Consider the following 17933-nt stretch of genomic DNA (forward strand, 5'->3'; position numbering starts at 1 on the left):
TATATTTTCAACAGACTACTTGTATTCTTATTTGCTGGGCATCTCTGATGGTTCTTAAACTGGTACCATCTTTCTCTAAGCTGATGACTACACGACATCAAAGCGACGATGTCTATCAACGAATGTCAAGGACATGATTCTCAAGAGAAGTGATCAGAATAAAAATTATATTGCTTTAAATCACGTGATGATGTCTGCTCTTGCAGCTTGAAAATGCCGAGCCAAGGTGATGGAAGCTTCAAATCCTGGCCACGATACCATTCGTTTGCAACCTCTACACAGGGAAAGTGCAAAGCCAGGTAAATTGGCAATGATGGCACATTGTTCTACCAAATTATTGATGCTGCTTTCATTTTTGTATTTTATTTTATTTTCTCTGCAACAATGAGACTCGTGGACGAGCAAGGTTTAATCGATAGTCGGGTAACAATTGGGCGCAACCAGCAAGGGAATACAGGAACAGGAAAGAAAGTGAGAAACACCAGTAAGTTAGAGGGTTGGCTTTGGAAGGATTAATGGGGGTAATAAAGATCATGGGTCAGGACAAGTGAGCAGTCAGTTTGGATTTGGGAACTTTATTTTATTGTATTTTTTTGTTTGTTTGTGTGTGTACATTGTCGAGGATCATGGAAGAGTTGGTGCACTGAACGGATCAGGTCGTACGTACCAGGACACAAGGAACAGTGGTGGGGTGGGTGTGGGGGGGGGTGACAGTAACAGCAGAGTTGAAGGCCAAGATGGAGAGAGTTTCAAACAAACAATGGGTGTGGGGAGGAAATGGTGGCATGAAAGGATGAGATGGATACAGAAGGAAACTCATAGGAGTGAATAACTGGAAAAATTCTGAGGGGAAAAATGGAAGTTTGGAAGGGCTTGGGCTGGGGTGGAGGTGGGGTTAGTGAGGGTAGAAAAACAAAATTGTGGTTTTTGGATTGAGGATGATCTGAGATTGTGGTGAAGAGCTGTCTTGAAGACCTGGTGGGAAGAGTGATATTGAGGAGAATGTGGAAGTTTGGTCCACAGGCAGCAGACAACGATGAACAAATTAGTGGAGGTGAGGCGTATTCCTTGAGTTTAGAAGTTTCAACGAGCCTCGACTATGTATACAAAAAGGGGGTTCATGATGGACTGTATGCGCCCAGCAGAAACCTGGGGGTTTTCACAGCCAAAAAGCAGAAAGAGCAAAGGGTGCAAGATCAGAGAGGAGGCTGTAGAAGACAGAGACCACTGACCTGTCTGCGATGGGAAAGTGAAAGGCCCATGGATTCAGCCTCAGCACAAGAGATTCAATTGATTTTGAAGGTCTTGGTTTCCATGGTTGACCAAGGTGTGGGGCAGAGGAGCCAGCCCAGAGGTGAGAGCAGTACTCCATCAAGCTGTGGATGAAGGCCTTGTAGGTAGATAGGAGTTCATGTGTGCCAAGTTAGGACTTTGTGTGACAGAGGCTGCTCAGGCTGGCATTGAAGGCCAACTTTGAAATGTGGTTTGCTCAAGAACGATCATGACTGATGGTGAGACCCAGGAGTTTGAGCGACTGAACTTCCTCAAGAAGATTATTTCAAAAGTAGATATGAGGTTTTGCCAGATGTTTCTTTCGGAGAGAGATCATGAGAGTAAGATTTATCAGGATTGAAAGACATATTGTGAGTGTTTGACGAGCTTGTGAATTTTGTCAGTCGGAAGAGAGGGAAGAGGCTGCTGACAGTCTGTCTGAAGGATGAGGTATGTCACTGCAGAGGGTGGAGTCAGCTAAGATGTATCAAGGTGATTTCCCCCATCCCTTCCCCCCCCCCCTTTCCAGAGAGTCGGTGAGATTATTGATGAAGATTAGGAATATAGCTGGGCTGAGAACGCTGCTTTGGTTCACTCCAGCCTTGACAGGGAAACGAGATGAAAGAATTCCGTTGAGAGCCACACGTTGGCGACGAGAGTGGAGGAAGTTAGTCAGCCATGTGTGGAGTTGGCCTTGGATTCCATAGGCAGAGAGTTTGGAGAGGAGGGCAGGATGCCAAACTATATCAAAAGCATGAGATATGTCCAGAGATGGCCCTGATCTCATGTCTGACATTGAGGGCTTCTATCCATTGTTGAGTGAGTACAACCAGCATGTCCAAGAATTCATTGTTGGTGAGTGCAACCAGCATGTCCAAGATAGTGACCATGTCTGAACCAAAACTGTTGATCTGAGATGAGGCTATTGGAGAAAAGTAAGGATTTCATATCAACTGTGATGATGGATTGCAGGACATTACTGATGATTGGAAGTAATCTGATAGGTCGACAGTGAAGGGGCTCTGCTTTTGCACCTTCTCATGTAATGGAGTGAAGTTGGTGGATTTCCAAGCAGATGGAAGATGCAGATGGACCTTGACCAAATGTAGGGTGAAAAGAGCAGATAGAGGACTTGCAAGAGCAGCAGAGTATGTTTTTAGGACACTTGAGCTGATGCCGTCTGGTCTAGTATAAAAGTCAGAGTCGAGAGTTGAAAAAACTTCTCCACCTTTTCAGGTGCAAAATATACAGCATCCAGGAGCAGTTGGGTATGACAGGGAATGGGGTTATGTATGACAGAGAGAGGGGTTATGGACACGAGATTTTCAAGCAAACACAGAATTGAGGCATTTGGCCTCTCATGAGCGGAGTCGGCTGTGGTGCTGTTTGAAGAGAGGGAAGGGATGGAAATTGAGCATACACCAGAGACAGACTTAACAAGGTGCCACCAGGTTTTAGACGCAAACTAGCTTCAAAGTTCAATCCCGACGTTAAACACGTTTTCTGGCTCTCCTGATTGTGGACACGCACTTCTTGTGGGCTTTTTGGAATGCATTTAGATTGCCTTCAGTCAGCTTCACCTTCCAGGAAGAGAAGGCGAGTTCTTTTTGGAACAACTGCCTCATGACAGGATTCAGTGCACCATGGGCAGGAAGAAGGGTAGGATAATTGAAGACTAGATGGGATTAATCTGTGCATGAGGGAGAGCAGGTTTCTGTTGAAGAATTTCCAGGCTGAGTTGACATCAGGAGCACTAGATATGGGAGACCAGTCCTGAAGAGAGGGGGCTGCTTGCAGTCCCTGCTAATCTGCTTGAGTGAAATGCCAGACTTGTTGGCATTGAGGCTGCTCTCAGAAAAATAGCCAGAGAGATGTTGACTTTTACAAGCATATGATCAGATGAACCAATTGGAACAGAGGAAGGAAGAGCAGGAGACATTTGCAGGGAAGCTTGTAGTTGGAGAGCCCAGTGACGTTTAATTAAAGTATTGCGCACGGAAGGTTTCAAGGTATTTCATGGCCCATGGCATGAAAAACTAAATAAACCGTTTCTTGAGTTCGGCCACCATGGCCTTCAAAGGTTTTAGGTCCCTGAAAAAGGCCCCTTTCGTACTTTTAATCAAATTATCGAGCACGAGAAAAACGAAAATTGAAATCATCGATTTATTGAACTGAAATCATGAAATGACAACTCAAGAATGAAAATACGCAGGCTTGGCTGAACAAGAAGGCCCCAAAAATGGCCCCCATTTTGTTTCTATAAAACTTTTAAGCACGAACTCTAAAGTGGTCTTAGAATACTCCTATAATGTCCAAATCATCAAAAACACTGCTCAAGAAAACAAGGACAAATGTGTCCAAGAGCCGCGTCCTAAAGGTTTTGTCTTCACCAGAAGAAGAACAAAAAGAGGAAGAAGAATTAAAAAAAAAAAAAAAAACAACTTCCGATATTTCGTCACGTCCGTCATGGACGATCTTCGTTCATGACGAGAAAATAGTGTATTTACGAAATTACAATACATTAAATGGAATAATCTTTAAATAGTAACGTGAACTTTTCGAAACTTTAAAGCAAATGTCCGAATATATTTAAAAGTTCATGATAGACGCTCTCAAAAGGCACCGTCAATGCGAGGATATGTACAGGTGTTTAGTATTTAATTAGATCCGGATCCTGTATATAAAAGAGCCGCATCCTAAAGGTTTTGTCTTCACAAGAAGAAGAAGAACAACAAGAAGAAGTAGAACAACGCCGAGCTCTCTTTGAGCAGCGTTCGCTACGTGAGACGCTACTATAAATTACCTTGGCCCGTTGAGACAAGAAGGGCCCAAATTAGAGGAGGTGCTGAAAAAGGGCCCAAATCGGACACTTGAAAAGAACAAGCGTATGCTGTCATTAAGCAGTGTCATCGCTATCATCAATGTCATCCAAGTCGTCATCATCTTCTAACAAAGCACTTTCATCTATCTGTTCGTGTTCATCATCTTCCTTCTGCTTTTCGGGAATAACATCGTCTGGAAGTTGGTCGCCTTCAAACCACACAAAACGATAAGTGCCGTCAATCAACTCCCAACCCTTACTCGGTATTTTGGTCACACTGTTGAGGTGAGCATCATGCCAGTATTTCACCACCAACGCAGTTCTTTCAATTTGCTGTCTCACCTGTGCCTCACAAGGTGGTAAGCTTCTCACGTCAACACCTTTCATTTTTTGCGAATGGTTTGGCAGGGTCCTTGGGAGCGTACGCTATTTCAAATTCACGGTGTCTGTATTTGTTCAGCGCCATGGGCTTTTTGGCACCGTCCAACAAACACATGAAGTCTTCAATGGCCTGCACCACGGTCTCATTGGGTGCTTCTCTACCTAGTTCTGCGAAGGCTCTCTGGTGCCGTTGATCTTTCTCCACAATAGCGAGCGGGCGCTTTTTTTCCCCTTTCGTGAGAAGGCTGGAGTGTAATCGCACCCCATGAATGAATGGAACGCAGGGAGTGCAGCGCATAGCAAGGGTCCACATGCCTCTGCGATCCGGGATACGTTCACATATCTTCTGTCACCTCGACCTGACTTGCCAACTTCCATCCATACACCAAGGGTCGTTTCGTGAACATGATGGAGGAGTATGATGAGGATATCAGTGTCCGATGCCCTGATCACCACGTTATCGTTATCGGACAGTCGCGACTCGTTGATGTGCATAAGGTGCTGGCAGATTCTCGTGTCTCCTTCAGGATGATTGCTGCATAGTTCTCCAACTATAGATTTGTGGATCTGTCCGCCCTCCACAGCGAAGTGTGTGCAGACATCGTCAACTCCAATATAAACTTCCTTGTCACGGAGCGCATGAGCATGACGTTGGTCTCCCAAATCTTTCAGAAGGAATCTCGGTAGCTGGCTTTTGAATGACGTAGATTTCAGAGCCTTATTCAAATCCTTAGGGCAGATTTGATCTGGGCCAGTGATCGTGTAGCGTACATCTTCAGCGCCGCATCTTTCCCGTTCAGAGTCTTTAATCCAAGGTTGTTCATAGGTGTCGAAGAGGATATCAACCCTCGTGGATAGGTACGCAACAACAGCATGAAGAATTGATTGCGATAACCCTCCATAAGTTGGTGGGAGCGACGGTGCGAGGAGTCGGAGCTGGTAGTTACCGTCAATAACGTGCACATCAAGAGCTGGTGGACTTCCATGCTGTGATACTTTTTGTTCAAGTCCAGAGGAAAGGGCGCTCTTTTCTGTGTGCATTATTGTTCCGTCCATTTTTCACATTGTGAGAGGTACTGGTGTCAGAAGGCGAGAAAGCAGGTACTCTACATCGACCTTCCTTTGTGACCCGACAATGGCTATTCTGCCGAACATGTCTCTGGTACACCGAAGCTGTCTGACGATGGGATTTTGCGCCCTTTGGTTCTTCGCTCCCTGATTTGAAAATGTTTTGAGCTGGTTTATCTTGATTGGCTTCTCAAATCTGTCAGCGTCTTCAGTGCATTCTTGGATGAACGAAATGTGTCGCTTGTGACCTTCATGAGCGATATTTAGAAGTGACTCGGTGATTTCAGAGGTCGCGCTTCTTCCCATACTGACGTTGATCAGGTCAAGAGTATCGAGTTTGAATGGGTATGCCGGTGTCTGGATACTCTTCATCAGTTTCTGTAGATCAGTATTATCTTGTCGTATGCGGCTTGCAGACAGTTCCGCCTGTACATTGTTTGTTCGTAGCATCCCGACCATATCGAATAAAACGCCGATGAGCGTGGCTCGAGTACCTTTTGTGACGCTCCACTGGAGGCGCCCGCTGTAACTGTTGGTTGATGCCATAAATCCCGTCTGCCTTGCAGAAGCATCACAATTGACCGTCTGCTCGAGGGTCAGGTCTATGGGCAGTCGGCTGAACTGGTTCTCTGTTCTGCGACACGAAAACAGCCCTTGCCGTAGCATCTCCATCAGTCCAGGATGTGTAAACTCGATATTCAGTAAATCAAGCTGATATTTCGTCATCCATCTTGAGTAGTAGTGGCGGTTTGTGGCAAAGAAGACGTCAGTCACCTGTGTAATCACCCAGATGAACAGGTCAATGTCATTCGTGTGGACAGCTCTGTCCATGATGAGAAACAAATCCACGTAGCCAACGTACTGCAACCAAAACTGCGCGGTTTTGCCGAACTCGCCATCTCGTGTGCTCTGCACCAACTTCCCGTCCTCATCTCGTACTGCATTAATGACCCGAGATTCAGCCATGGTGTCCATTGACTGGGCGTTGGTCATATCCATGGAATGAATCGGAGTAACCAATTCGTCGAAGTTCTCGTATGTGGTCAGAAATTCTCTGAAGTGAAGAACGCGCAAGGCTGAGGCAAACATTGGGTGCAGACGTTTGCAGCGGTTGTAGTTGGTGCATTCGATGAAGCCACGTACTGAGCCAGATGCAAGGACGTCTGCATCAACCAGGAGCTGTGGTCTTCCGGATTCACTGATTAGCTTTCCTATTGCTCTGAATAGACATATTGAGATATGGAAAACACCGAACAGGATGAATACATCATCAAATGTTGGACGTTCAGTGGATTAGATTTTCAAAGCATTCTTTGCCACATCCAAGTCGTAAGTCAGGACTCCGTACCTCTGCCCGAGCTCGGCAGCGCATGCCTGTGTCACTTTGAGGGTCTGGACAACGACATCTTTGCTCGTCGGCGGCTCCGGAATGTTTTTCATGTGGAGGACACGTTGTTTAGGGAGGTGGTCAACATGGAAATGACCCATGAAGCTGGCCCACATTGGAATATTTTCCATCTCGAGAGCATATGCAGCCATCCAGATAAAGTCCAACTTTCTAACGCTTTGAGACTTATCAGTGAGACTAAATACACCCATGTTTTCGTACGTGAAGCGGTCCATGCGGGGTTTCTTCCGGTATGGCTCCAGTGCCGCACTTTGGACATTTACTTTTCGTCTTGGCCGCCGTTTGTGGGACGACACAGTGGGCATCGACTCCTCCGGAAACACTTCTTCAAGGGGTACTCCTATCCAGGCGGGAATGGTTTGATAAAAGATACCCATGGTATCATGCAATGTGTTTGCTCCAGAAAGGGTATCTACGACCTCGTCGTAATTATCAAACGCCAAACCCGCCAGTTCATCCACCTCAGCTCCATCCGGGCGATTGAGCTTCCTGGCGAGAATGGAATACGCTAATTCGGTCTCCAGCTCCTCGGTTGCCGTGTAGTTGATACAGTATCCGAGCCGATTCAAGATGGTCTATACACGGCGACTTCCAGTGCGTGACTTCAGCACCATGGCGATCAGAATATGCCTGACAGATTTCATGGTGGCCCCTGATACAATGAAGAGCGCATCTTGACTGGCGGCATTAGCTCGGCGTTTAACAGCTTCTGAATGCTTTTTGACATTGGGACCGCCAAATAGGACCCTGTAAAATGTCTCGACCAATTCAGGTGGATTACCTTCACCCTTTTTCAGTGAGTCAATTGTGAACGGATCGGTGAGAGGCTCTTTCTTCACTGACTTCAGCGCCTTCCGCATCACTAAAGCGGCTTTCGTTACCTGCCGTTCGGGTGATGACTTGAAATCGTAAACTGTTTCCACTGACGAATAATCAATGGCCGCGCTATGGACTATCACACCCTATCTTTTGCTGGCTGATGAATTCATTATCAGTTGCCCTGCAAATCTCTTCTTCAGTACTTGCCAAAGTACTGATTCACGGTGATGTGATTTTTCAACTCAAATTCTTCACACAGATCCAGATATCGATCGAAAATTCATTTCAGATGTTCCGGTCGTTTCCTTTCGATTACGTGTTCTTTGACATATGCATATATTAATTCCAAGGCATCCTTCGAGACTTGCTTTTCAGTAGGTATTATCCTCCTTCATTGCGCTCACTCTGTCAGCGGCTTTAATTTTCTCGGATCGGCATGAATGATGTACTTTGGCTTCTTTCGCAATCAGATCCACCCCTGAGATCTTCACCAAGACATTTTGCAGCTTGAGAATTGTTGATATATCTCGTATCTTCTTCTCGGCCTGTTTTGTCTCAATCCTACCCAGTTTCTCTTTACTACCATTTGATGTTCTTATTACAAAACAGACATTTGTCACCAAAAATACCAGCAGTGGACGTTGATGATGTTGGAGAAGTGACGCGACGTAACTGTATGTTGCGTTCGTCACTGACGTTTTGGTTGGTAATGGTAACTGGCAATTTTGATGATACAGCGGTGAAATTTTTGTAACACTTGCTGTGATACCCGTCGGTATCTAACGGGAATTCTGGTAAACATTCGACCCCTCTATGATATTTGGATAAACAAGTTTTTCAACAAGCGTTGGGAATTGGCTGAACTTCTTATCACCTTCAATTTGTCGGGCGTCAATTCTAGGATATTACCGCAGGATCCTGCAGGACACACAGGAATAATGCAGCGTGTCGGCGGGGTCACCTCAGATGCTTCTCCTGGAAGACATATATGGGACACTGTAAAACCTAGGGCAGGAAGTCGTGAAACGATCGCTACAAAGGTGCATATCCATTGGGCTTGTCTGAAATATGAACATGAACTTAAAAACAAAACAATCAGACTGGAATTAAATTTATCTGTTTTTCGGAATGGTGTGGTATACCGGCTTACCTGATTGCAGAATAACTACAATGGATCCTTCGTTGTCTTTTCCCCCTTCTGTTTCCACTGAGCTCATTTCTGGCACCGGGTCTGTGAAGGGCAGGTCACTGTCTGGAAGATGTTGTGCATTCCTGTCGTCACTCTGTGATGAAGATTCTGGCTGATCGTTGTGGTCGTCATTATTGAACTCCGAGTAACTGGGATCCGTTTGTTGTTCTGAATCCATGTTCGAGTGTCCAAACACAGCACTACTAGTACGAAAATCGAATCCGATTCCTCCCCTTCACGAGACTTACACAGCGCTACACAGCACTTCTAATATATTCTCAGTGCTGTGATGCACAGTTGGAGCTAAAAGAGAAACGAAGTCTACTCTCAGGAATGAGAACTTTGGAAATACCAGAAAAATACTGAACTGCTGTTCCAAAAACGTTTAAGTGTTTCGTTTTCTTTTTTCCAATTGGGTGCCCTTTTTGGGCCCTTTTTGGGCCCTTCTTGTTGAACCAAGCCTCTGTATTTTATTTGAGTTGTCATTTTAAGATTGCAGTATCTACCCGATTCAGTCATTGAGCCCGTGCGCGTTCTTTTCAAATGTCCGATTTGGGCCCTTTTTCAGCACCTCCTCTAATTTGGGCCCTTCTTGTCTCGACGGGCCAAGGTAAATTTTTATTCTTGAGCAGTGTTTTTGATGATTTGGACATGAAAGGAGTTATTCTAAGACCACTTTAGAGTTGGTGCTTAAAAGTTTTATCAAAACAGACTGGGGGCCCTTCTTGGGGCCTTCTTGTTCAGCCAAGCCTGCGTATTTTCATTCTTGAGTTGTTATTTCATGATTTCAGTTCAATAAATCGATGATTTAAATTTTCGTTTTTCTCGTGCTCGATAGTTTGATTAAAAGTACAAAAGGGGCCTTTTTCAGGGACCTAAAACCTTTGAAGGCCATGGTGGCCGAACTCAAGAAATGGTTTATTTAGTTTTTCATGCCATGGGCCATGAAATGATACCTTGAAACCTTTCGTGCGCAATACTTTAATTAAACGTCACTGGGCTCTTGCACTATTGTCAAGCACCAAGTCCAGAAGGGAGGATTTGCCATTGGGAGAAATCTGGATGGGAAACTTCATAGATTGAGTCAGTCCCATGGAGTCCCAGAAGTCCCATAAGTTAGTGACATGGCTTCTGAGAGAGGTACAAACACCCAGCCAATTTGCATGGTGAAAAAATGAAATCACACACATGGAAGAGAGTGTTGGGGTGAGTAGGTAAAAGTTGGCATATATATATATATATATATATATATATATATATATATATATATATATATATATATATATATATATATATATATATATATATATATATATATATATATATATATATATATATATATATATATATATATATATATATATATATATATATATATCTTCTTCTTCTTCTATATATATAGAAGTTTCTAAACTGATCTTCTAGAAGAAGATATATATTTATATATATATATATATATATATATATATATATATATATATATGTATATATATATGTATATATATATATATATATATATATATATATATATATATATATATATATATATGTATGTATGTATGTATATATATGTATGTATGTATGTATATATATATGTATGTATATATATGTATGTATGTATATATATATATATATATGTATGTATATGTATGTATATATATATATATATATATATGTATGTATATATATATATATATATATGTATATATATATATATATATATATATATATATATATATATGTATATGTATATATATATGTGTATATGTATATGTATATATGTATATATGTATATATGTATATATGTATATATGTATATATGTATATATGTATATATGTATATATGTATATATGTATATATGTATATATGTATATATGTATATATGTATATGTGTATATGTGTATATGTGTATGTATATGTATATGTGTATATATATATATATATATATATATATATATATATATATATATATATATATATATATGTATATGTATATGTGTATATGTATATGTGTATATGTATATGTATATGTATATATATATATATGTGTATATGTATATGTATATATATATATGTATATGTGTATATGTATATGTATATATATATATATGTATATATGTATATATATATATATATATATATATATATATATATATATATATATATGTATATATCATCTCAAGATATAGAGGTAGAGGGAGTTGTACCTGTTTGTAGGACAGTGCAACACACAAATTAACAAGAGGTGGGAGCAGAGGGTAAGTTGCAGCCAAAGGTAGGTACTCTTGGGGGTTGGGAGTTGTAAGACAGAGCAAGATGAGGAGAGTGGGAAAGTTGTTTTTGTTCAGTGCAATTCTGCCACCAGGTTCATATCGATCAAACTGGAGGAGATAGTAGCCAGGGAGAGACGCTAAAGAGTCGGGGACATCCTGTGGAAGGAACGATTCTGTGAAACAGATGATGGCTGGGCTATCAGCAGCAGCATTCACTGAATGTTCACCCAGGAGAGGGTTACTGAATCCTGGAGGTGGTGGAGTGTTTAGAGAAGTGAGAGGACAGAGGGACAGATGTTTTAGAAGGGGTGGTTAAAAAAAATAAAAAACATCGACATGCTTGCATTGAGAGTAACCCACCTTTTACTTCGGTCCCGTCGCTGCAAATTCCACAGAATCTAAAGCTCTCAACATCATTGAAAATCATGATGGATTTCTTTTCTTTTTTTTTTTTGGCTTTACATGAGTGAGGGTTACTACAAAGAGTAAGAGTTCTTTGCCACAAGTCTTGGTTTGCCAGGTTCATGTTTTCCTCCTTTTTGTTGACTTATTTCAGAAACTTCTGCATTTGAGCAGCGTGTAGCGACAATGTCAGAGGCTACTTCACCTCCACAGCCTCTACACTTTTTTTTTTTTTTTACATTTCTTCCTTTAATACAAGTAAACCAAAAACTGGAATTTCACCTTTCATTTTGCAACACTTTTTTTTTTAACTGGAATTTCAAATTATTTGTCTTCAAGGAATTTAAATTGCATCATTATTTGTTTAATCCGAATGGGTAACAACCATTTGGTGTCTTATTTCTTGTCATCATATCTTTGGAGCACCAGGATGAAATAATAGAACAAGATTGTAATATGTGGAAATGATACAAAGTAAAAATGGAAGGCGCCAAATTTGTTTGAAGGATTTGTACCAGCACATCAACAAACAGGCCACGCAGCTCTGCGTATACTTTTGTTTGATAATTGTGTTATGATTCAAACTTCTTGAAATAGTTAAACAAAACATTCTCAGTCTCAATATTCTGATCCTGTTTTGATCTTCCCCGTTGATACAAAACTTTCCCTTGCATTGCCAGCATGAACCGAGCATCAGTGTCACGGGAAAGTAGAGTTCAGATGCTGTCCAATGGCCCACCTGTGAATCGGTTGGAAAAGATTCGCCACTTTTCTGGTGAGAATTATTCATGCATACATTAAAAAAAATTTGTAAAGACTGGCTGAATGCTCCTCATACTGGTTTGGCCTGCCTGCGCCCCCTACTGATTTGGCCCACCTGTGTCTGTGCTGCCTTGGCCCGTCTGTGCCTGCTCCGCGCTGCCCTGGACAACTGCGCCCGCGCTGCCCTGGCCCGCATGTACCTGCGCCCGCGCTGCCCTGGCCCGCCTGTGCCCGCGCCGCCCTGGCCTGCCTCCACCCACGCTGCCCTGGCCCGCCTGTGCTGCCCTGGCCCGCCTGCGCCCGCACCTGTGCTGCCCTGGCCCGCCTGTGCTGCCCTGGCCCGCCTGCGCCCGCACCTGTGCTGCCCTGGCCCGCCTGCGCCCGCGCCTGCGCTGCCCTGGCCTGCCTGCACCTGCGCCCGCGCTGCCCTGGCCCGCCTCCGCCACGCCCATGCCGCCCTGGCCCGCCTGCACCTGCGCCCGTGCTGCCCTGGCCCGCCTGCACCTGCGCCCGCGCCGCCCTGGCCTGCCTCCGCCCACGCTGCCCTGGCCTGCCTGCACCTGCGCCCGTGCTCTCCTGGCCCGCCTGCGCCCGCGCCGCCCTGGCCTGCCTCCGCCCACGCCCACGCTGCCCTGGCCCGCCTGCACCTGCGCCCATGCTCTCCTGGCCCGCCTGCGCCTGCGCCGCCCTGGCCTGCCTCCGCCCACGCCCACGCTGCCCTGGCCCGCCTGCGCTCACGCCCACGCTGCCCAGGCCCGCCTGCGTCCGCACCCCCCCCACCATTCCGACTGGTCCCGTCTGCCAGCGCAACCTCCCCCATCCCAAAGGCTCTTTCCCACCCCCTGCTCCCCGCCCCATTTTAACCCACTGAAATCCCATGTAATGGTTATGTATTGTGGATTGTTATTTTTCATTTCAGCCTGCACTATTTATTTTTGGCTCCAACCAAATCCCGACTAACATACTTTGAACATGAAGTTGACAACTTCAAAATGTTACCCAGTTATCTTTTTTGTTTGTTTGTTTGTTTGTTTTTTTGTTCACCAAATCGAAGCTCATGGAAGAGTAGAAACAGGTACTTTATGATAGGGAAAAGGCAACATGTAGACATTGAGTCAGCAGGACGACAGGACATGGCAGACATGCAATGAATGACTCGTGTGAGAATTTAGCTGTGAATCACACTAATGCACATGATCCAAAGGCTGTATTTGTTAATTTATCGTGGTGTTTTATCGATATATTACCAACAATTTACTTGCATACATTTGGAGGAACGTATAAAATTAATTTAACAATAGTGTGCAATGGGGGTGATGATTACGTGGCATCAGAACCATACTGCATTGGCATTTCAATTGCTTGCCTCTGTCATATCACCGAAGATGAATCATTGATGGATACTGTGGAAAATTCGTTTGCACATACCCTGTGAGAAGAATTTATTTCTTGGCAATCGATCCGTGGAAACATAAAATTAATGCTTCATCTACTCATTGCCTCTGCTAAGGTGGTTGATTGTGCTTGAAAGTGAGAAAAACAAAATTGCAATGAGAGGTAGTGAGGTGGTTGGAGAGAAGGGGTGAGAAAGTAGGAGGGGTGTTTGGGAGTAAATAGAGGGGGAGGGAGGGGTTGGTGGGATGTTAAGATGTTTGCAACCTTTTACCACTTTTGCATACGCAATATGTAGACAACCCATGCATGACATGTGATTAAGGCCACTTATTTGCACTCTGAGACACTTTTTTTTTTTAAAAAACAGCTGTCCTCTGTTATTTGTACTCTTATTGCATCCGATCCTCACCCCCACGACATGTGTTCCTAATTATTTTTCACTCTCCATCTTCTGTTCCCAATATATATTCCCTTCCAGCTGTGTCCAAGGCGACCGCTCACCGTGTTCGCACATCTCAAAACGAACCAAAAAGCAGACCGGCCATCAGACGTCTGCGCTATGTGGCTGCCATTCCATCCCTTCACAATTTATCAACTCCGAAGCGTAATATTGTGGAAGCACAAAAATGCAGGAAGACTTACTAAAAATAATGGTATTTGATAAAACTGGCTGATTTAATACGATCGCATCAAGACGGAGAATGACAATAAAAGCATTGTGTGCAATTATCAGAATGATAAAATCGACTGATCGTTACACAATTGTTCTGTCATTCTCCTTGTTGCTGCAATTGTTTATTATTTCTTTCATTATTTGGTTTTGTTTCTGCCTTTCCATCTCACCAAAACTACCGTGGGGAGGAAAAGTCTCATTTCCAACGGAACTTGTAAATGATGAATAATTGTTATATTTTATTTTCCCGTTGCAATAACTTTGCTTTCGGCCACTTTTTGAAAACCCTTTGTTGAACTGCGATGTTTAACCTGAATAAGATTTGGCGTCGTTCATCCTTGGTGTAAATATCTTCCGCCGTGTGTGCATTTTTTAAATTTATATTCCTTTTGTTAATGCTCAGTTCCTGCCACCATTCATTGTTCTTTCCAAAATGCACACAATTGAACCCTGAATAAATTTTATTTTCGATGGGATATTCTTTGAAAACAATGTTGGAGTTATATTTGAATCAAATTTCTTAATAATAACATTAATTTTTACTCTTCTCTGTAAATCTCAGTGATCCGCATGCAATTTTTGGGAGCACCTCAAATTATCCTTTGAACAAGTCACAGAGGGAGCGACCTGTCCTGATATGCAGTGATATTGCACTTGCCAACACTGCACAAGGTGTTCTGTATTTTGTCCTCGTAGCAATGTTTGAACCCTATTAGGGTCCTGTATGTATAGTTTTAAAACTTTGCTGAACATTTTACCTTCATTAAAGTTTACCTAATATTTTTTGGACACTGCCTTTGTTGAATTTACAACTTTTTTTTTTTTCCTGTTCACACCATGTTCTGTATATAGTAAAAATGAAATTAGAAAACCTGTTGCAGTGCCTTGGACTAATTACCCTTGCCAAAGGAGAGGGTATTGCCTTTGGCTGCGTTTGTTGTCCGCACAGACCTTTCGTGTTTTTCTCCGCAACCGCTTATCGGATTGAAAAGAAATTTTCACCATCGGTGCGACTACTCATGTAGAATGTTCTAATTCCACATGAGTAGGTCACATGGTGTGGCAGCCATGTTAGAAAAACTTTGGACCTCTATCTCCAAAACCACACCAAGGAAAAAATTGAAACTTGGCACAAAGCAAGTACTCATAGGGAATGAGTGTGATTTTTTTTTTATGACGTCATAATTGCATATGTAGAACGTCACATTCGATCAGTATGAAAAATTTTGAGGGTCATCTATTGATAAAAAAAAATCATGATGTCATCAGTCACATGATTCGACAGCCATATTATTTAAAAAAAAATTTAAAACCTCTGAAGTGGCTGAACAAATAGAGACAAAACTTTACACGTATGACTGCCTGCCCATGAGGAACAAAAGGTTCACACATGTGATGTGATATAGGTCACATGGTTTGGCAGCCATATTGGATTTACTCTCAAACCCATTAAAATACACCACTCAAAAGAAGTCTTGGCAAGGGTCTGCAATCTCTGATTGATCTTTTTCTTGTTGTGAGTATATTTTGGTGATCTTCTTCAAAGCCCCTCATCGGTCATCTCTTGTATTTTGGAGGAAGTGCAAACAATATACAAATCAACTTGAACTTTGGCATCCCAATATTATAAGGCAAGAGCTTAAAGTGGAATATCCAGATTATTAATCAACTACCTGGGACAAAAGGATTCAGTTACCATCTCCACAGCACCTGATAATTCCGCTTGGGAAAACTTTCATCAAGTCTGATTTCTCTCATGTATCGCTTTTTGCCATCTCCTCTGCTGCTATCTTATCCATCCTGTCAACCCTGGTGCACTGAATCCTGTGGGAAGGCAGTTGCAGTCAAGAAGCTTGCTTTAACACAAGAGGATAATCAGACGGGCAACTTTAATTCACTGACGTTTTCATCCTTCATTAAGTATGTCCACACTTCGGCAAACTTTAAACAAATCTTGCAGATCAATAGGCCGACTCACCAAATAATTTCTTTCCTCAGTCACGGTGGCACAATTACCTTGCTTGTTCCGTTCACAAGACAAATCCTCCAACTCCAGAGCAGTAAATTTGCTTTCAATTCCAAGTTGTCATGCAAGCCGTCATCGAGACTGATCTCAAGTTTTTCCTTTATTAAAACAGCCTGATCTCTGATCATCAATTTGGATTTTGTCCCAGTCATTCAAATCTGAACATGTCACTGCCCTTGTCTCAGCAATGATGGGAGGCAATAAATCTTAAGTAAGAGATCAGGAAGGTCTCCCTGGACATGCGCTCATATCTCAAGCATTTGACGTAGTCTAGTATCCTGCTCAGCTTGGCAAAATCACTGCCAACAGCATTCGAGGCTGAATTCACACTTTGCTTTGTCTTCCTCCACTTGTGCAGTCAATGCATTGCTATCATTGGAGTCTTTTCCTCCATGTGGAGGCTGGTATGCTCCCAAGGCAGTTTTGAGGATGGTCTTAGTTGTTGTCTACATAAAGTCCTCTCTGATGATGTTGTGTACTTTTTTTTTTAACATACGATTCCCCCATTGTGTTGTTGTCTCAATCCCACTGACAGGCAGACAGCACTTGCATCGCTCTCTCCTGATTTGTAATTCATCAAATGCTGTTCTGATCAATGGAACTTGCCTCTCAATTTTGCAAATATGTGTCACCCTGTCACTATAGAAGGATCATCAAATAAGCTGACATATTTCCATGGTGACCAACTGAGAGGTTGCCTCTTGCCTTACCATTAGCCATGACTTATCGTAGGTTGATGAATCCAACATTAGCAAATGCGTCCTCCAAAACCATCTGCAAACTCTGCACGCTCCTCCAGTCAAAGTTATTCCTTTGAAAAATTAGAACTACTCATGCCATATGCCCCAGCATCCAACGTGTCTTTCCTGGATTATACAGAATCTAAAGCCCAACATTATTGGCATCTGCAGCAATGATGATGAAGCACCATGTCGTCCCATTACAAGCAGGTCGGTGACTTTTTCTGTTTCATTATTATTATTATTATTATTATTATTATTATTATTATTATTATTTCTAATCGCCTCCTTTTTAAATTGGCCAGCATTCTCTGCTCTCTCAGCCTTCTCTATCTATCGAGTGCAGCCTGTGGCTGCTGGTTGCATCATTGGTTGGGATGCGGCTATGCCGCTGATGCAGTGTCCCCCTTACCAGTACACTGGTGCTCATTTTGCCTCGGAAGGATGACAGGCTGAGTCAACCTCCTGGTGTATTTTTTAATTCAGCGGCCAACGGGGCTTGAACTCAGGACCCGAGGATCCAAAGCCGTCACCCTAACCACCAAGCCAACACCAGGCTTTCTCAGCCTTCTGATCCTCTCCAGTTCCTCTGACACAAGCTTTCTTGCAGTAATGTCTTCATTTTTGAATTCCAAAAATCGAGGCTTACCCAGCATCTCACCAATTTTATTTTATTATCCCGCCTCCCGGAGGGAGGGAGCGG

General features: G+C 43.0%; 1 protein-coding gene across 5 annotated transcripts in view; it reads left to right on the plus strand.

Moving 5' to 3' along the window:
* LOC147029739 (kinesin-like protein KIF18A) overlaps positions 1-15253 on the plus strand; it is a 171306-nt gene extending 156053 nt beyond the window's left edge. For 4 of the 5 annotated variants that reach the window (XM_085873015.1, XM_085873012.1, XM_085873016.1 and 1 more), the window contains 3 exons: positions 207-299; positions 12315-12409; positions 14270-15253. In XM_085873015.1, coding sequence (XP_085729141.1) covers positions 207-299; positions 12315-12409; positions 14270-14436 — 355 coding nt within the window. In that variant the 3' untranslated portion in view covers positions 14437-15253. The remainder of the gene's footprint in view (positions 1-206; positions 300-12314; positions 12410-14269) is intronic. The other variant, XM_085873017.1, reaches the window with a different exon arrangement.
* Positions 15254-17933: the final 2680 nt, after the last annotated feature.

The sequence above is a fragment of the Eptatretus burgeri genome, chromosome 3 (assembly GCF_056783735.1).
Source record: "Eptatretus burgeri isolate ZD-2024b chromosome 3, Ebu_testis_v1, whole genome shotgun sequence".
Lineage (NCBI taxonomy): Eukaryota > Metazoa > Chordata > Myxini > Myxiniformes > Myxinidae > Eptatretus > Eptatretus burgeri.